Raw genomic sequence first — 19583 nt, forward strand, 5'->3', positions numbered from 1 at the left:
GCCGCCACCCTTACCGAGAGCTCCTCCACCGCCTCTTGCGTAAGCCACGGAAAGGGGAGGGGTTCGGGAGGAGGTAGCGGTCGGCGGCATACCTGCGAGACGATATCCCCAATGGGTCGCAGAGAGCGAGCAACGGCCATACAGAGAGAACCGCGGTGACAAAGTTATCCACGTTGAGCCGCAGGGATCCACATCGGGCTGCAGGAAGCGGCGGCAGCGGGGCTAATAGCGTCCCCTCTTGCGCCCGCCCATTTGGCGTCCGGCAGGTCCGATCTCTACGCCTTTTGGGAAGCGCCGGCGCAAAAATTAAATTTGGGGTTCCACCGTGCTCCCAATGCTAAATTCCAAACAAATCTAAATTTAGCACATTTCATCAAACTCGGCGACATTTAATTAAACTTGGCGAAATTTATATAAAAAAAGAAACTAAAACCCTAGTCATCGTTCAGATAGGCGTCGAAGTCAAAGTCGTCTTCGTCTTCCTCGTGATGTCAGGGACGATGACGCCTGGCTCCTTCTTCACCGTCGCCGTCTCCTTCGCCGCCATCTTTCTCAGCCGCCTCCTTCTTGGCCTCGGCCTCGCTCCAGGTGAGGATCTCGGCCTCTGCCATGGTGAGGCCGAGGCGACACGCCTCCTCGGCTTCCGCCGCACGCAGGCCCGGGAACCCCTCCGGGTCACCGTCGCAGCGGAAGTCGAGCGCGAGGCACTCGTCTTCCGGCTCCGACGCTCACTCCGGCTCCGTGGGAGGAGGAGTCGGGCTCGTCGTTGATGCGCAGCGCTGGCAAGGAGGAGGAGCTGAAGGAGCGCGCTAGCCAGCGGTGCTGGCCGGCCGAGGAGAGAGGAAGGATGGCAAGGAGAGAGGAAGGACGGCGAGGGAAGAATGGCGAGCACCGCGGAGAGGGGGCTGCTTTTATATCCGGGAAATGCGGATCGGCAGGCGGTGTGAACACGGCGAGATTGGCGTTGGGAATGCACGGGGCCACGGCCGCGTGTCAACTAGCGGGCTTTGACCCTGCGAACCACCATTAATCGCCTCGGTGATCGAGGAGAAGCCGGTGAGAAACCGGTGAGGGCGATTAATGGTCGCTGACAGGACGAACCCGCCGTAATAATGCGTGCCTCCGGCGCCCCTGCTCGCCTCCCTTTGGGTTGGGTTTGGCCTGATAGCACCAGTTATTTTATTAGGCAGCGCCGGCTCAAAATTTTAATTGGGAAGGCCGGCTGACTGGTTTTTTTTTGTGCCGACGGTTCCATAACTGGTTTAGGGCCGTCGAGTGGAGATGCTCTAACTCGTCCTCACTGCGCTAGACGGTGAGTGGCATGTGACAGGAAAGAGAAGAGAGGAAGGAAGAAAAAGGGAGAAAAACAACCAGACGGTCATATCTCATCTTTTCCGTACGTGTGCTCTGTCTGGATACAAGATAAGACTCCACAGGCAACCAAATGCATCCTTAAGGTGCATGCACCACAGTTTACATTGCACAGGTCAAAGTAGTATTGGACCTGTTCAAAAGGGAACTCGTAGGAAGTTTGAACAGAAAAACAAGTTTTCTCTTTTAAGCATTCCATCATTTTCATAAAGGTTGGTATATTTGATTTGGTTAACACAAGATTTTGATCAAGAATTATTCTATCAATATGTAATTTTTAAAACATGAAATTTATGTCAATATATTCGTCTCCAAAAGTTCTTGCTTATAATTGTGCTTTCACATCATATAAATATGTAATTATAAAATTATTGTTGGTTAACTCTTGTCTTAACAAAACCAAATACGCCAAACTTTGCGAAAATGAGATAGTATTAAATTATTCCGTTTCAAATTAGTTGCACGCAGTTATTTACAGAAAATAAGCCACAAAGACAAAATATCACTTGATATGTGCTATTTGTTGCACCATACATTCAATCTTTCTCCAATCTTAATTAGCCCTACAACTTTTCATCAAATAGGATTGTATAATTAAAATCTTTCTCCAATCTCTACTTAGCCTCTATTCATCCAATAGGATTATACTAAACCTTAGTTCAAAACCGAGACACTTATTTTGGATCGGAAGGAATATCATTCTAAATCAAGAGAACGATGATTAGTACTCGAAGTTTAAATATTCAAGTATTTTGAGAAAACATACTATCTATACGGCTAATTTGAAACCGAGGGAGTCATTTCTTGGCGAGCAATGGTATAACTAGATTTCTGCCTTTTTACTTGATTTTATCGTATACATTTTATTTTTAGCTAGATTACGGCTATAATCTATGGTATGACGTTGTTTTGGAAATTTCATGCGAAGACAAACAGCAAAACTATTTTCACAGCTAATAAAATAGTGTTACAGAAAAATTATACACGCGTTATATCTAGCAATTTAAAGCAATGAAAAATACTTGCTGCTCAAACTAAATTGACGCCACACTAAGCGGCCGGACGTAGAATAATACTATATGCTGGTGACTCGTTGGTATAGAAGCGAAATAACTGACAGAAAACGTAACAGAACAATAACTGGGGAAAAAGTAGTTCGAGAGAACAGTCAATACCCAGATCAAAACTGCAATTGCCAAGATCAAGAGTTCACCAAGGACGATTGCTACTCATATCCACATTCCTCGTATTATTTTGCTCAACCAACTATGCAACGAGGGACTTACGGTAAAGGAGAATAGAGCCTGTCCTGCACGGAGATGACCCATTCCACATTTTACAGAGGAAGCGGCAAACGAGGATTGTAGTGATCACAGCCGATCACCAAAAAGAGAAAAGTTATACAACCTTCTTTGCTCTCTAGGAAGTATAGTTAGAGCTTTTGTTAGGACCTCTGAAAGGAGAGGATACATCTTCAGCTAGCTCTAATCGCTGTTGGTATTGGTGCTATCCGACTCTGGGCTAGCCTGAGTCGTGGGTAGGTAGGACCACGCAATGGCTGCTGTGCCAAGGGTAACTGCTAGCCCAACTGAACCCCAGAACCACTTCTGTCTCAGCTTACGCTTGTTCCGCTGTTGCCTGGACATCTCTGCAAGACATCCAAAGAGAGAATTCAAGGATCGATATTAAACATCACGCTTATTTGCAGTATTCAACAAACAGCTGGCAAGAAGATATGATATTAAGACAGCCAGTTATATGTATGCATCATGACAACTACACATATCATGTTTTAGTCAACACTGATAACAAGATATGATACCAAGACAGCCAGTGATATGTATGCATCACAACAACCACACACCTATACCATGTTCTAGTCAACACTGATAGCCAGCAGACTACTTTTTGCCAGGGGATGTACATAATTTATCAGACATAGGACCTGTAAGTTCATATATTTTGCAATCCTGGTTCTGCAGAAGTCATTTTTCTCACCTACCTAATGTATCGAATGTCGGATATTTTTATGCAATAGAAATATGGGCTATGCTAGTCAACAGCTGACACCAGGAAGGAAACCAGGTTCACAGATAGTAATACATGATTGTATAAATTGTACTGATTGCAAGATAAATATATTAAGTTCAGCACGAGTACCGATAGCTTCTTGGTTTCTTTGAGACATCTCCCTGTTTGCAGCTTCATAGTACTGTACCCTATCTGATAGCCTTGCAATCTCAAAGTTCTTTGCTGAAATCACACTTTCCATCTCTGATTCAACTTCTGCACGAGCTAATCCCCGAGCAATAGCAGCAGCTACAAGTTGTGAAACAGCTATTTGCTGGCACAACTCAGCTCCAGGATCCATACTTGAATCATCAGTGGTCTCATCTACACATGGAGATGGAAGTGTCAAGGCTATAAGTGATAGGTGATGATTCAGCTTCTTCCATTCCTTCTGCCAGTTATCAACTGCTTCCTCAGCTTGTTTCCTCCCCTCAATTTCTGTCAACAGACTTAACCTCATTTCACGAAAGTCATCATCTATACACCGAGAAGATCGAGTTGCACCATCACTGGATATTTCTACATTTCAAACGAACAGGACTTAGTGTGGAGAAGCATTGTAAATAAAACAGCAAGCATCAGAATGGATAATAGGAGAGGATAGATGATATCTTCAGCAACAGAATGCAAGCAAGTGATTAGCCAAACTATTGATGCAGTTACAAACATACATCATTAAACATATGTTCGAGATATCACTTGTGAATGATTTTTTTAGCTCATACTCCGTCCATTCCACAAAACAATTCACATAGATTTTTCTGGTTTGTTCCATAATATAGCTCGTTTTTCTCTTGGCTGCCACACCCAGCCAATAACCGTTCACATCCATTTAGTACTAATCCAATATGAGTGGTCAAGCAATAGAAACGAGAGTTGCCTTGGTCTAAGTGCACAAATCTATATGAGGTGTTTTGTGGAATGGAGGAAGTAGCATGTTCGCTATAAGAAAATTTTAGCTCATAGTCACATTAACTGACAGATAATCGTTCGAATGGCTCAACAGTAGTATATTACTATCAACTAAAGAAAAAGGGTGCGTAGATGGGCCATGGAGTAAGGCATGCAAGGGCTGTAATAAATAAAGGAAACCATAGGTTATGGGAGCACCAAGATGATTATAGTTCAAAAACAAGATTACACAACACCTAGATGGCCTTTAATTACAACATATCATGAAGTTTAGGAACTAAGTCAGCACCTGAAACCTGATAATGCCAATCTAACCAAACTAGGCTGTGCAAACCCTTGTTTTTCACCAAAATAAATGTAGTAAACAACATGTAGGAGAGGACTGAACCAGTAGGATGTTCAGTAAATTTAACGGCGTATCATAAGTTCCATGGAGAGACATGAGTAGGCTTTAAAATAGGAACTAAACCTTCTATCCTATGGAGTTTCTTCTTTCCTCTGCTAGTTTTGTTTCACTATTGCATTTTTTACTGACGATGACAAGGAACAACCGACCAAAGAGATCAGTTCAAAGCAGTATGCCAAGTAAAACACAAATTAACAAGATTCAATACTGATATACAAACAAACAAGTGAAGTGTATCATTAGTAAAAACTGAATGGTACCTTCAAATGCATCATAAAACTCTGCACCAGGTGTGCCAACAGATGCCCCAAAAGGGGAACTGGGTTTCCACCACCGCTCCTGCCCGCCAGCATCCTCAGCTTCGGAGTTACTAGCAACACTTTGTGAATCCTGAGGCTCAAAGAAGGCATCATTCTCAGCATTTCTTGGAGTTCCACCATTGACAAGCCTTCCAACATTGACAGGCCTCACCAAAGCGTCTGGACTTCCATGCTGAAACTCAAACTCGGGCTGATTCTGCTCATCTTGGGCAGAAAGGGTGGCTTTGCCCTTCAGTACCATTCCAGTCTGCCCATCCAAGGTCTCATCCACACCGTGACCTCCAACCACACCATTGAACTCTTGCGCTGTGAAGGTTTCACTCCTTTTTGGCAAAGCAGGTAACGTCACAGGTATCTTTGGCTGGCTACCCTCACCTCCAACATCACCCTGGGAAAGTGTCTTGATCAGGCCAGGTCCACGACGTTTATGGTTGATGAGGTACGGCGACCAGGTTCCAGGGAACGATGATGGTGAGTCTGGGAGTGGTGTGCTCTCAGGCGTGGTGTAGAGCGCCGGCGATGTCCTAGCAGGAGCAACTGGCACAGGTATCGGCTTCTCAGGAGACTCCCCCGGGAGCAGCGGCGGCTTCGGAACAACCTTGTGGGTATTTGTAATGGACCCAGTCTCCAGGAAGGGGTCCAGAACGTAGTGCGTGATGGTCGGCATGGGGATGTGGCTGCCGGAATTGAAGTGGGAGATCACCGGAGATTGCACCTTCCTGACATCAAAGGGGTCCTGAATAGAAAGAGACAAGACCAGAAGGTTAGAATGGATCAAACCTTCTTTTCTTTCACCCTGGAGAGAAGAGACAGGACACCAAGATTAGGAGATTCCGATCCAAAATATTCGGAAACATATGCAGCGAAACACGTAGCCACCTATCCTTGGGGGGAAAGGGGGCAGCATAAGATACCGACGAGATAAGCTGCTCAAATCAACCAAAAAAGGGGGAGAACCCCACAATATTCTCCGCCTAAATCAACAAGAACAAATCACGCACACGAACACCGGAATCAGACACACCCCAAATCGAACAGCTCGGTACGAAAATTTCAACCAACAAGCCCCGCCCAAATCTACCACGCGGCAAGCAGGACAGGACCCCAAACGCTCGAATCGACGCCGAAACCCCAGCCGGCAAAGACGAAGCAAGCGTGGAGGAAATAATCACCTGACACCGGCCGTGGGAGGGAGCGCGCGCGGGCGGCTCCGCCTGTCGCGTGGTCGGAGGAAACCCTAACCAGCGGCGGCGGCGGCGGCCTCGTCCACCTCCCGAGGAACGGAACCCGCAGCTCGCGTTTCGAATTTATGTTGGCAAACAAAATTAAGCGGCGCGAGACGAACCAGCCAGGCACGAGGGAGAGAGAGAGAATGCTAAAATACGCCTCCACGCCGCAGAGAAAGAAGGAAGGCGAGAGAAAGGGCGCCGCTGATTTTTATTCGGCCGGGAAATTAGATGCCTGGAAAACACGAAAGGAAAAAAAGAAAGAACAAAGCTGCCGCTTCATCGGCTCGCACCGTGTCCGTCGCTTACCCTTCAGGGAGCGGGCGCGCGGGCCCCGATGTCAGCGGCGTCAGGAGCCTGGAGACGTGGTGCGCCGCGGCTCCCCTAATCTTGGAAGGGAAGAAAGGGAAAGCCCCGCGGGTGACTGGGTCCTGCTGGGCTCCTGGGCTTGTGGGGGCGGTCGAGCTTGGGCGGAGATGTTTCGGGTCCTTGTTCGGTGCGGTGGATCTCGGGTGGGTGGGGAACGAGCAAGCGGCGCAGGAGAGGAGGTTGTTGTTGGCTGGTTGGCTCTGGCGCCCGCACGGAAGACGGAACCGCGTGGCTGGGTTAACCACGTGACGCACGCAGGACTGCAGGTGGGGTTGCCTGGACACTGCCGCTCGTGGATGGATGCTTCATGATTTGCTTTCTCTTCTTTTCCTCGTGTGGTACGTACGCTGCTGTCTTCGTGCACAAGTCTCGGGCGTTCCCGGGGATTCTTCCCCACGGCGATGCAACCGACGGTGCGACCGTGCGAGGCGAAGAGATGCGAAGCAAGAAAATATCATCGATCTATATCAATATATTAAATTAGAGTTGGTGGTGATGGCATGAGCGTCGTCGCCATACGTCTCGTGTGGTAAAATATCACGCCCCGCGTCTATCACCGTCTCTTTTCTCTTTCCTCTTTTTCCTTGTCGTGCCTGCAGACAACACCGCCGCCCGCCCGCCCCTCCGCGCGCCCGCTCTTTGCCTGCTCGCGCTGCCCGGCCACCCCTCCACGAATCTGCTCGAGTCAGACTAGCGCGCGCCGCCTGGTCGCCCTTCCGCGTCAAAAGCGTATTCCCCCGTCCCTGGTTGCCGTCGATTCCAGCGGCTAGGGCCGTGCGCGCCATTTATTCCGACGTCCAAGTCCGAGCCCCCCTATGCGCCTCTCCTGCTCGCCTTTGATTCCCCCGGCTAGGGCCCATGAGCCCATGCTCGCTGGCGCCCTCTTGCGCGCCCTCGATTCCAGCGGCCAGGACGCTTGGAGGCTATGGGGGAGACCTGAAAAAATCAAGCATTTGGGACGGCGATGATTGGAAGAGTAGGAAACCTTGAGCCTCTCTTCGTCACCACCATAGCAAATCCCTATAAGGAATTAAGCTATGGTCATGGCTGCTGACTGGAGTGCCAAGCACCGGTGGGCAGAGAGGAAGAAAGCAGGGGCTAGGAAGGGGTGGCGCAGTAGGGGGGAATTGGGATTGAGGATTTGAGGTGGTGGTGGCGCCTGCAAGACGCATGGAGCAAGGATGGGAAAACCGGAAGACCAGGAGAGCATGACAAATTCAATGGAGATTAAGGATCAAATCTCCAATCAGATTAGCACATCCTTAAGTCACTTATCAATCTGGTGAGATCTTGCATTTGAAGGCACCAAGAATTTAAATAAAGTTGCTTTCTTGATTGTTTATGTGTTGATCTGCTGAATGGAAGTAAAAGTATAAAATAGGAATTTGATGAGAAAAGGGGAATATATTTTTGAGTTAACCATTAATGGTTTAGGCACTTCTTGCACCTACTCTTATCAGCTTTAGAGTTTGTCCTACATGGACACACACACTTTAGAATTTCAGTATGCTTAGAGGAGATTAGTCCTCCTATTGTATAGAGACATAGAGATATACAAGCATACATGGATTTCTTTTGTCCCCATCAGATTTGTATGCTCAGAGGAGATTAGTATTCTCAGAAAAAACAACATAGCATCATGTATATAGCAGCAAGGGGAGGTGGAAGTTTAATAGTAAGAGATAGAGAGCTTCATGTCAGAAGTAGATATATAAGACACCCGCAAAAAGAAGTAGATATATAAGTGGTATTTGAGGTCTCTCAACCTATATATATATAGGAGTTAACAAATTGTAGAGTTGTAGACTATTTCAAGGAAACACGTCTTAGATAAAATCGCTAGAATTAGCAAGTAAGACTCATGCCAAATCATGAGGCATGTATCCTCCCCTGCATGCACCCGATCTACACATGGGGCGAGTTTGCACTAATACCGTGACGATGTTACATGCCTTACATAAAAAAACAGATGGGTTATCAGTTATCGAGCAAAGTCAAGGGGTGGGGGTCATTCAACTTGAATTTGTTGCCCATACTTTTTTTTTCTATTTAACGTGATATTTTTATTGCTTCACGTGCCCGTGATCTATCAGCTTAGCGTGAAGCCAAGTTGATTCAATTGGTAGCGTGAACGAAGATTTTTTTCCGCTCGAGTACATAAGATCTCTTTTCTCCCAGTCAAAAAATGGTGGAAACAAAATAAAAGGACACGAACCTTTAAGTCCTATAAAAACATGTCAGGCTTGTAGAAATGATGGAAAATGAAACCATATGTGTCATGTGCAATTTAAACCTGAATAGTGAGAAGTATCTTATCCGGACACAAGCAATTTCATTGTTTTGTGGACATGTTTTTTTACCAAACTTTATTTAGGTGTCCATACTATAGATGTAAGCGCAGTCTTGTAAACATCCATTTTCAGTAAGATTCATGAAATGGAAATTAGAGAGGGAATCCATCTAGGTGGAGATAAGCACCTATATGTATACAAAAAAAAACATGAGTTAGGTTTGATCCAATCAATCCATACAATCAAAACATAATTTAATCCAATGGGCGAGAAAACAAGTTGATACCTCTTATCCCATAGTAGCTAGGTTTCTCTTAACCACATAGTTACTCGGTACATATTTCGTGGCATCTACGTTTCAAATTTGATAATCGGCCCCATAGTTTTTTTATTTTTTCAATAATTTCAAATATTTTTCAAAAGAAATTCACAAAAAGAAAATGAAATTTTAATGCAGAAATCTTTTGGTAACTCAAATCACCGAAACTTCGATTTTAAACGCTGTGAGCGCTACATGATTGGTAGTTTTCGTCATAGGTCATAATAGTTCGCTCACTCGGTCAGCTGGTCTACGATATAAACTATGATTCAAATTCGTCCATGCACCCACATCTGAGAGAAAATCAGGAACAACTTCTGTAAATTGCAGTCGAGATAGAAAAGAGGAAACTTACAAGATCAGACCCATTTCTCGAACAAATCATAAATTTTCTCGAAAAAAAAGGTAGCTCACTTACACGAAGTGTTTACCTTTTTTTTTTTAGAGTACATGAAGTGTTTACCCTACTCCCCCCACCCCTCCGCCGGTTACAACTGTAGCTGGCCAACGGCCCCCACTGTGCCTTGGCCCGTTGCGGGCTCGGCCCGGCACGATTATAACTCGGCCGCGCTGGCCCGCGACCCGCCTTGGGCCATGACTGGATCTGGAATTCTGTATTGAGATCGAGGCCAATCCGCGTCGATCCCCAGTCCTCTCTGCCCACGCCCCCGACCGCCTCTACCTCGTCTCCGACCTCCCCGTCGACAGGCACGCCGCAGACTGCCTCTTCCTCTCTGTCTCCGGCGGTCCGGCTTCTGCGACGCCAAACCTGCACCCGACCCCATCTCTCTGTCCCCGACCACTCCAGCACGGCGGCGGCCCCTCTCCGCGGCGGCGGCAACAGCGCAGCAAGCGGGCGCGACGGCGGCGAGCCTGGCCTTTTCTGTCATGTGCCGTGTCTGGGCTGAAGCGGGCGGGCACGACACGGCCCACTTATAGTCGTGCCTAGCGGGCCTTGGCCGTGCGAAGCCCGTTTATCCACGGACCAGGCCGTGCCGGGCATGTGAGGTCCGTTGGCCAGGTATAGCCGTCCCGTCGCTTCCTGACCTTTCCCGCAGCCACGAGCCGCCGTACCTGAGCCGCAGCGCCGTCGTCGCTCCCCACTGGGCTGCAGTAACCGCGAGCCGCCGGCGGCCCCGAATTTTGCCCTCCGTCGCCGATAGCCACTTCAGCATCTTCCTGCGATGGCTGCGGCGGCGATCTCCGGTGGCCACCTCGTCCTCTCCTCTCCTGCCTCTTCCCAGCGCCTGCAGCCGCTCCCGCTCCAACATCCCTCAGCGAGACCAATCGCCTCATCCGCCGCCTCCGCCGCTCGCCGAGGGCTTGCGGCCGCCGCAGTCTCCAGCCCCGCCGCGTTCTCCTCCGCGGGGAAAGATGGTTAGGGTTTAAGCATTGTATCATTTTGTTTGTTGGTTGGTTGGTTAGGGCCTAGGGAGCTACATGGTAACTGTGGTTCTAGTGGGGTTTTCGTCATCGTTAGAATAGATTTGACAAACAAGCAATAATCAGGCTGCCAATGAGTACTTGTTTTTAGTCATCTTTCTTATAGATGCGAATTTTAATTCATCAGGCACTAATTAGTAGTTACTGACAGTAGCTGAAGCTTAGACATCCCAAATAGTTTTCTAAATACAGAAATAAATAAAAGGTTGGTGCAAAATGTGGATCCAAGTACGATTGCATTAGCTATGGCAAATTCTTGGCAGGCACTTCCATTTTTTTGTGGCCACTGAATGAACAATTATCTCATTATCTGGTATAGATTACATTTCACAAACTTGCACTAGACATATGGTGATCACAGAAGAGTTTAATTAAATTTTCTTCTTTGACAGTGCAGAAGCAATGCCCGAATTTTCTTTCTTGTCCACATCACTGTGTTACTGTGATAGAATTGTTTGTGGTAAAGACATTAGCTTTATAATTCACATGGTTGTTCATTTGCTTTTATCCTACTTTTTTTTGGGGGGGTGGGGGGGGGGGGGGGGGGAGGGAAGATGTGAATGGTGGAAACTCTGGTATACATTTTAAAACTTTTTGGGCATCGATGGAAACTTTCATTACTGAAGATGTTATAAAAATATGCTTCTTTTTACTAACCATACTAATTTCTTGCAGCCAAACTGATTCCTAAGGATTTTCTACATATCAATGATTTTGACAAAGATACAATCATGAAGATCCTCAATCGAGCCATTGAAGTTAAGGCAATGATAAAGTCAGGAGATAGGAGCTTCCAACCGTTCAAAGGAAAGTCAATGGCAATGATCTTTGCGAAGCCGTCGATGAGAACCCGTGTTTCATTTGAAACAGGATTCTTCTTGCTTGGTGGGCATGCCGTTTATTTGGGACCTGATGATATCCAGATGGGCAAGCGCGAGGAGACTCGTGATGTTGCTCGAGTACTTTCTGGATACAATGACATCATTATGGCCAGGCTTTTTGCTCACCAGGTATGATCATGAGTTACGTGATCATTTTTTCGTTTGATCCATTTAGCAGCATAATTTGCATGTACACAGATTCCAAATCAAATCCCTGCTTATTGAAATCTGTCTCTTCCATGACGCCTATTGAGCGCAATCAAGACAACAATGTAATTTCTTGTTATTTCGTTGGTGGGAAAGCAATATGTTCTGCAAATTGAAATCTATTAAGAGGAGCATCAACCTTAATAATGTGTACTCATAACTGAAATAGTAAGTCCATTCCACCCTAATAACCTGGAAATATTTTTTATCAGAGAATTCCATGAAAAAATAATTTTGTTGCAGCAGTTCTCTTTCTACTGTGCATATTCATTTTGTTTATTTGTACTTTTCTTCAAACAATTTAACATATAGTTGATGTTTCGGCTGGCCATTTAATTCACTTCCACTATATCTTGCTTCTATCCGAGATAGTGAGATACTGTTTCCCTAAACTTACTCACATTCTGCATTCATTCATTGATCTTAAGAAGTTTCAGTGAAAGTCGATTTATGTTCGATTCCATCTGAGCATTTTTCTTCCTAACATCTCACATATGATTTTGGCATTTTGACAGGACATTGTGGACTTGGCAAAATATGCATCTGTACCTGTCATAAATGGCCTCACGGACTATAACCATCCATGCCAGATAATGGCTGATGCACTCACTATGGTTGAACACATTGGTCGTATTGAAAACACCAAGGTGACCCCCCTTAAAATAACAGCATATGGTCATTTTCTTGTCCTGTGGCCAATTCTCTCATTTTGCTAATTGTTTATGCAGGTTGTCTATGTTGGAGACGGGAACAATATTGTGCACTCATGGCTTCTATTGGCTGCCGTACTTCCTTTACACTTTGTATGTGCTTGTCCTAAAGGCTTTGAGCCAGATGCAAAGACTGTGGAGATCGCCAGGAGTGCCGGAAGTAAGATTGAAATAACAAATGATCCCAAGGAAGCAGTAAAGGGAGCAGATGTTGTGTATACAGATGTTTGGGCCAGCATGGGCCAAAAGGAGGAAGCTGAATATAGGAAACAAGTGTTCCAAGGATTCATGGTTTGTCTACCACCCTTTTAACAGCTCAAACTAATTTTGATACGTGGATATGTCATTTGAACTGGAATGTTGATACTTGTTTATTTCTTTGTTTTTTTGCTTACTAGATGCTAACTGCATCTACTTGGAAATGCTCATACATTTGTTTCTTTTATGTTTGATGTTTAGAAATTAAAGAATAATACTAGAATTTTGCTCATTAGAAGCCATTATTATTTAGTCTTTCACAGTCAATAGTCTCTGCACATAGGATGGCCCTCGCCTGATACTAAAGTTATTCTTGGTCCCTGCAGGTGGATGAAGCCCTGATGGAGATAGCTGGTCCAAAAGCCTTCCTTATGCATTGTTTGCCTGCGGAGAGAGGGGTGGAGGTGACAGACGGTGCCATTGAGGCTCCCAACTCGATCGTGTTCCCACAAGCTGAGAACAGAATGCACGCTCAGAATGCAATCATGCTTCATGTGCTTGGGGCTTAGTAGCCCTTCTACATGCTATTGCTCCATCGATATCAACATTGAAGAGTTTTCTGAGAACTTAGGTTCCTTCAGGGTTTTGCACTGTAATCCAAGACGTTTTCTTCAGAGGCGTGAAGGGTAGAGACTTTAGAACACCTCGCAATATTCAGATGCATGGATTGTCCAATTACTAAAGTATTTGGTACTTCGGAGGTAGCAATGTGGTAATCCTGAATAAACAGAGCACCTTCGTGATTCATTTCAAGTCGTGTCACCTGATCTGGATTATTTCTTTGCTTGAGCACGTTATTCTGCTTGAGCACGTTATTCGCTTATCTACTTAGACTATACTTCAAACTTCTTCGTTGGCTCATAAAGGAGTTGACCAAGAGAGTAGTTTGGCCTACGGGTCAAGTTTTTTTTTTTTAAAGTTTGACCTACGGGTCCCCATTTGAACGCCAGAATTTTCCAATTTTCCAGTTTGTTGCCGGAAACTGATGAATCGACAGTCTTTAAAGATTTCCCGACAGCTCTGAACGTCCATAGCTATGGTTTTTTGGATGAACTTCCATCGCTATATTGACTGCTATATTGACTTGGACTAAAGGGTGAGCCCAACACGATGATAAGGGCATGTACAATGGTTTCATAATGCAGCTTTTCTTTACATGTTTCACGTCATTTAAAAAAGACAAAAAAATCATATTGTACAATAGATCATATCTTATTGTCTTATTTTACAATTAATAGTTAGATGAGTAAAATTAAATAATTAAATGTTAAAAAAAAGTGAAATCTATTACAATGGGGAAATTGCTTTATTTTTGCTTTATCATTCTTGTGAAAAGATCATCTCTTAATTAAAAGAAACTTGCGCCTTTCTTAATTTCTCTTTCTTCCACGGATTTTATCCTACGGGCATCGCTAAGAAAAGACTGACATCATCCCATTGTACACGCCCTTATGGATTAGAATCCTCGCGGAGAACTCATTGCTTCTGCATCCAACACGACAAAACAGTAGACAACATATGCCTCCGAGCACAATTTTTTTTCTTTTTGAAAGCAGCAGATACGAAGCTCCTGGCATCCAGCCTTACCAATAAAAAATAACATCAGATATTGAAATGAGCCTTTATGAAATGGTGATTTTCTATTACACCAACCGTTCAGTTAAGCGACGGTTTGGGGACCGCTGTTCGAGCAAGCGGTCATATAATTTGGAGCTGACATGGCATATATGGAAAGAAAATATATGGACCGTTCAGTTAAGGTATATATATATCCCCGATTCATGGTTTAAGGACATGATGTTAACATAAGTCTCGCGTGGTATAGATAAGCTGTGGAATGAAGAATCACGTAGCATCTGCAGTTGAGCAGCTAGAGATCACTTCCTTAAGCCCTCAATGATGTAGGAACCGTAGAGATCCCTGCAGCATAACATTCAAAATTAGTGGAAGAGTAGGTTTGACAACAGTCAGTTCAGAGTCCATAGGCTGTATAGTATATGGAGTATCATACTCCCTCCGATCCATAATAAGTGTCTCAGATTTTGTACTTACTTAGAACAAAATTATACTAAGTCTGAGACACTTATTATGGATCGGAGGGAGTATTTTGTAGAAGCGAGACTCACATCGAGTACTTGATCGCCTTGATGGCATCTTCTGCTGGGAGGAAATCATTCACTGCGACCTCTTTGTTTTCGTTCTTCTTGTCTGTCAACCCAGTAGAAGTTCAATAGTCAGTATCCAGGCACTGTAGTTGATGATCTGGCACATAACATTTTGGAAAGGGAAGGGAAAGATCATAATGTAGGATTGTACAATCTTCAAAGAAGCGACGGATCTCCTGAAGGCGATGCTTGGGAAGTTCACTGATATCTCTAAAGTGACGGTACTCAGGGTCATCAGCACATACAGCTATGATCTTATCATCTTTCTCACCCTAAGTGACATCAAAATGAAATAACTAGATGTAAGAAATCCAGTCAGATAGAATCCAATTTGTATGAAGCATTCTAACTCTCCCTTTCTTTTGGCTGTCATGAAATCTCATCCATCAAGTGAATTTAAAAGTGTGCGGAAGCATACAAGCAAATCAAGCATACAATTATACTCCCTCCGATCCATAATAAGTGTTGCTGATTTAGTACAACTTGAAACGAAGCGACCCCAGTGTAATCAAGGGATGTAAAAAGTTAACCTGGTCCTGACCTGGTCAATCATAGGCATAAGTCCAATAGCACGGGCACGCAGGAAACATCCAGGAACAACTTGTTCCTGTCCAAAGAGAAATAGCATGTGAGGTCAGAGCAAAACTTATACTCCCTCCGTCCATAAATAAGTGACGTGGATTTGTATAAGAATCTATACAAATTCAAGTCACTTATTTTGGGACGGAGGGAGTATAATGTGCAAACAAATATTTGGACACTGCATCCATGACATACCTGCATCAGGACAAGGACGTCTATGGGGTCATTATCCTCACAGAGTGTGCGTGGAATGAAACCATAATTGTGTGGGTAAACAACAGAGGAGTAAAGAACACGATCAACCTGAAACACAAGTAAAACATTCTCTTCTGTCAATGTGTAAAACAATAGTTGTAACGTCCAAGTTCTCCACATTCATGTGTGTTAATAACCAACGTAATGTTAGTGGCACATTCTTAAGGCATGAAAAAAGTACTCAGTTTGTACCTAGCAGTGTGAATCAATGGCACTTTAAATCTCCTTTTATGTTTTGAGAATAGGCAGATTCGGTGGTACTGTAGTGACTAGTGGATATGACAGGGAGTATAAACATGATGCATACTAAGATCAAATGATTCAGTGTTAGCTGACCTTGATAAGACCAGTTGATTTGTCCAACTCATACTTAACCTTGCTGCCTCTAGGAATTTCAACCACCTGGCAATTAAAAATACAAGTCCATGTTCAGTACTTCACTCCACATAACTTGATAACACGCCAGATAAGAACAAGTAAATAAAGAATAAAATCACACTATAATATCTAGTCTAGACTGGTTTACAACATCTTTGAATAACAGTTGATCAGTGAATATGATTATGGAACATGGTTGAACTAATATATATCATATTAAAGCCAAACTGATACCAGGAATTTGGTATAATGAAACTCTGCACTGTCCCAGAAAGTTTCATACACTTGACCCTATTCTTTTATGGAATCAGTACTTGCTACTTAATACAAATATATAGGTTCAAAATTGAGGATTCCGAGACTTGAGAACCAGGAGATAAATCTCGGTCCCGACAATACCACTTGTAATGCAAGTATGAAGGTAAAGCTCCAAATTGGTATAGATCGAGATATAACAAGAGCACCAACTACTACTAAAACTCAAGTAGTAAAAGATACTTACACAGTTGAAAACTGCAGGAGCTCCTGGACCTACATTTAAAATGAAGTATAGTAACCAGTAAGATAAATTTGAGACAAAGAACTTATATGCAGTATAAATCATGCATGCTGAAATTCTATAAAACATAACCAAAACATTAAAGCATACAGAATACAAAGATCTAAGGAAAACACAGAAAGCTGGTAATATCCTTGATGTGAGGGTGTGCAATACCTATCTCCAGGTCGTGCCATGGGTGTGCAGCAACGTGCTTTTGAGACATGGAGGAAAGGATACGCTCATTCAGAGCCGGGGGGAACCTTGATGTCTGTCGGGTGTTCCCATCAGCTTCTCCAGCCATGGCTATATAATTAAAAACAGACACTGCTAAGTTGATACTTACCATGTATCAAGCTCTAACAAGCAAATTGAATTAAAGGGATGTTAAGAGAGAGACCTAGGCAACCAATGCATACATTGAAACTGTGGACTATATATACACCATTTTGCCTTTTTGGATGAAAGAGGCAGGAAGTCTGCCATTCAATTATAAAACATGGAGTACATCCTTATCGTGCCTACATACAAATAGGCAAAATGGAAAACCTGCCCCTGTATTTCCACTATATAAAACTCAGAATGGAAAACGTGCCTACATACAATTATAAAACTCAGAGCAGTTCTATCCACTATACAGGATTACAAAGTTTCTGTATTTCCTGAATATGGATCACTTTGGTCTCAAATGCATGATGATAGTTGACAATCATATACTAGCGACAAATTATGTACATATCCAGCAAAAATGATTACTACAACATCCATGACCTGAAGGACCAAATGAATTCAGACGTTGGTATCCTCCAGTCAGCGAAAACAATTCACATACAAATTAAAATGGCCCCAGGAAAAGGAAAAATATCCCAAATCTAGACAGATCTAAGTAACTTGATTCGCATTCAAGAAACTGAAAAGGCAGAGAAGATCTCCCATTAGGAGTAACTGCAAGCCCACGCACAGAAAAGCAATTGTAAAGTGCACCGCCCTTCCAAGTAGCTTCAGAACAACACTAGCAAGATATCAGTAAACAATAGCAAGTGAGGAGCTGCAGTTAGGCTAATCATCTAGGCAGGGACTATGGCTGTGTTTGATGCAGAGGAGCTGCAGTTAGGCAACCTCCTTTTTGAAAGAAAGAAAAAAAATCTATGCAAGGACTGTAGTATACAAATCAAAGCTAGAGTGATCTTAGGAATAAAATAATGACAAGATGGCGTCACGTCCTACTTAACTCAACATCAGACGAGATGAAGGAGCCTTCCCCCCTGAATAGAAGCAAACACGAGTACTCAGGGGGGAAACAATCATAGCAAGGACAGATTTGGAGAGGAGCAACGAGTTGTGGAAACAAACAAAAAATGCTGCTAAAAGTTTGGCAAATGTCATGGCGAGAGAAGTTGCTGAAAAGGGAAGTGGAACACCATAGAATAGGGGGAATAACCGCTCCCATGCAACTGCAAAACAAGGGCGGAGGAGGAGGACCCGGTAGGGCGCCCTACCTTGATTTTTGCCTCAGTTACGAATTGGCGAATATTAAGGAGATGAAATGGGGAGCTAAAGGGCGGGATCTGTTCGTGGGGTGACGGGAGCGAGAGAAACGAGGGGAGATAGATACCTGCGCTCGCACGAGGAGGAAGACGAGACGGAGCGAGGGGGCTGGGGCGCTGCTCGGCAGCGGGATGGGTGGCGGCGCTCGCTCGAAGACGAAGACGAAGACGAAGACAAGCGACGGGCGCCTTTCGAATTCCAAGTCTGTCTGACGGGCGCCTTTCGAATTGCATCTTATCATCTTCCTTTCCCACCACCACCCCCACGGTCCCACCCAAAATCATTTATGTGGCCACGTTCGCTCCTTTTCCCCTCTAGTAAAAAAAAACATGGGCCAACGTCGTGTTTTTTTTTTCCTCCATAAACCTCGCATCTTTCTCCGCTAGTGTTGCTGCCGCCAGCAACTGCCGTCGTCGACAATCATCTCTCCCAGCATGTCCCTCCCTCTCATCGTGTGGGGAGCCGGCAAGTAGAGGAGCAACTAGCACGCGCCGCCGGCAAAGACCGTATGAGGTCTGGAGTCTTTCCTGATCCCCTCCGGCCTGACACCCTCCCTGTTCCCCACGACTTGGTGCCAAATATCTTATGGGTGTGTCGTATCTCAAGTGCCTGATTTTTTAAGCAAAATATTTTCTTCTTAGTTGATTGTATCAGAGCCACTCCCTTCTCTTTTGATTATGAATCTTAAAAAACAATGTAGATTCAACGACTAACACAATCAACTTATCCCTAACTAAAGTTATGCGACTTAGATATATCAAACATGAATATCTATTTCTTTAAGTATGTAAGTATGGAGATGTTTCTGAAAACAAAAGATATATAACTATATATTTACTCTTATAAAGACTTAATTTCACGATCCCCTCCATGTGTTTTATCATTCCGTGAAACATTGGATTATTAAAAAAAAATATAACATCAAGATTGTTACACATTTGACAGTCTATACTTATATGCAATGTGACATTGTACTTGCATGAATTCGGATAGTACAACCTGCTTGCGAGCGTTTCAAATATCAAAGTGGATTCCCAAAACAAAGAAAATCCACCCATGCAAATATTGAATGTAAGCAACAAAACATTATAAGAATTATTAAAAGATACAAACTAAACATATGAGAACGCATTTTTGCAATCATAAAATAAACATTTAATGTTATATGATATACGAATTCGCCCTACCTCAGCGTATTTTTGTGCTTCGCCCATGCTGCAATCGAAATCCATATAGCGCACTAAAAATTGCCAAAGAGAGAGAGAGAGAGAGTGAGAGAGAGAGAGTAGTGCCGAGTTCTCAAAATACCGATGAGAAGATGTCGCCGGACAATA

At 44.1% G+C, this 19583-nt stretch overlaps 3 protein-coding genes across 4 annotated transcripts; 1 reads left to right on the forward strand and 2 right to left on the reverse strand.

The window, feature by feature from the left end:
- Positions 1 to 2512: 2512 nt before the first annotated feature.
- Positions 2513 to 6503, reverse strand: LOC100846000. Its single transcript, XM_003570136.4, has 4 exons — positions 6252 to 6503; positions 5020 to 5815; positions 3532 to 3960; positions 2513 to 3019 (listed from the first exon to the last, which is right to left on the reverse strand). Exons 2-4 carry the CDS (start codon positions 5744 to 5746, stop codon positions 2856 to 2858), a joined length of 1320 nt encoding a protein of 439 aa, XP_003570184.1. The 5' UTR covers positions 5747 to 5815; positions 6252 to 6503; the 3' UTR covers positions 2513 to 2855.
- A 3434-nt stretch (positions 6504 to 9937) lies between these two features.
- On the forward strand, positions 9938 to 13559 carry LOC100846818 (ornithine carbamoyltransferase, chloroplastic). Its single transcript, XM_003570138.4, has 5 exons — positions 9938 to 10661; positions 11403 to 11737; positions 12331 to 12462; positions 12544 to 12816; positions 13110 to 13559. The coding sequence occupies exons 1-5, from the start codon at positions 10469 to 10471 to the stop codon at positions 13290 to 13292; spliced, it is 1116 nt and encodes a 371-aa protein (XP_003570186.1). The 5' UTR covers positions 9938 to 10468; the 3' UTR covers positions 13293 to 13559.
- Positions 13560 to 14373: 814 nt separating this feature from the next.
- LOC100821009 (soluble inorganic pyrophosphatase) lies at positions 14374 to 18548 on the reverse strand. Of its 2 annotated transcripts, XM_024461049.1 has the most exons (10): positions 18317 to 18548; positions 17934 to 17966; positions 16879 to 17007; positions 16666 to 16694; positions 16122 to 16187; positions 15726 to 15833; positions 15490 to 15555; positions 15100 to 15220; positions 14910 to 14991; positions 14374 to 14703 (listed from the first exon to the last, which is right to left on the reverse strand). In XM_024461049.1, exons 1-10 carry the CDS (start codon positions 18531 to 18533, stop codon positions 14661 to 14663), a joined length of 894 nt encoding a protein of 297 aa, XP_024316817.1. In that variant the 5' UTR covers positions 18534 to 18548; the 3' UTR covers positions 14374 to 14660. The 2 variants fall into 2 exon arrangements, with proteins under 2 accessions (XP_024316817.1, XP_010235863.1); XM_010237561.3 differs by lacking the exon at positions 17934 to 17966 and having other exon boundaries at positions 18317 to 18476.
- Positions 18549 to 19583: the final 1035 nt, after the last annotated feature.

The sequence above is a fragment of the Brachypodium distachyon genome, chromosome 3 (assembly GCF_000005505.3).
Source record: "Brachypodium distachyon strain Bd21 chromosome 3, Brachypodium_distachyon_v3.0, whole genome shotgun sequence".
NCBI lineage: Eukaryota > Viridiplantae > Streptophyta > Magnoliopsida > Poales > Poaceae > Brachypodium > Brachypodium distachyon.

Bases quoted from the DNA above. Each gene is read 5' to 3' on its own strand.
- LOC100846000 (XM_003570136.4), bottom strand. From the start codon at position 5,746: ATGCCGACCATCACGCACTACGTTCTGGACCCCTTCCTGGAGACTGGG. The intron at 3,961-5,019 runs GTACCATTCAGT...TTTGAAATGTAG, and splicing joins GTTTTATGATGCATTTGAAG to AAATATCCAGTGATGGTGCA. The intron at 3,020-3,531 runs GTACTCGTGCTG...GATGTCTTGCAG, and splicing joins AAGAAACCAAGAAGCTATCG to AGATGTCCAGGCAACAGCGG.
- LOC100846818 (XM_003570138.4), top strand. From the start codon at position 10,469: ATGGCTGCGGCGGCGATCTCCGGTGGCCACCTCGTCCTCTCCTCTCCT. The intron at 11,738-12,330 runs GTATGATCATGA...GCATTTTGACAG, and splicing joins CCAGGCTTTTTGCTCACCAG to GACATTGTGGACTTGGCAAA. The intron at 12,817-13,109 runs GTTTGTCTACCA...TGGTCCCTGCAG, and splicing joins AAGTGTTCCAAGGATTCATG to GTGGATGAAGCCCTGATGGA.
- LOC100821009 (XM_024461049.1), bottom strand. From the start codon at position 18,533: ATGATTTTGGGTGGGACCGTGGGGGTGGTGGTGGGAAAGGAAGATGAT. The intron at 17,967-18,316 runs GTATCTATCTCC...GCTTCTATTCAG, and splicing joins TCCTCCTCGTGCGAGCGCAG to GGGGGAAGGCTCCTTCATCT. The intron at 16,695-16,878 runs GTATTGCACACC...TTTTAAATGTAG, and splicing joins ATGGCACGACCTGGAGATAG to GTCCAGGAGCTCCTGCAGTT.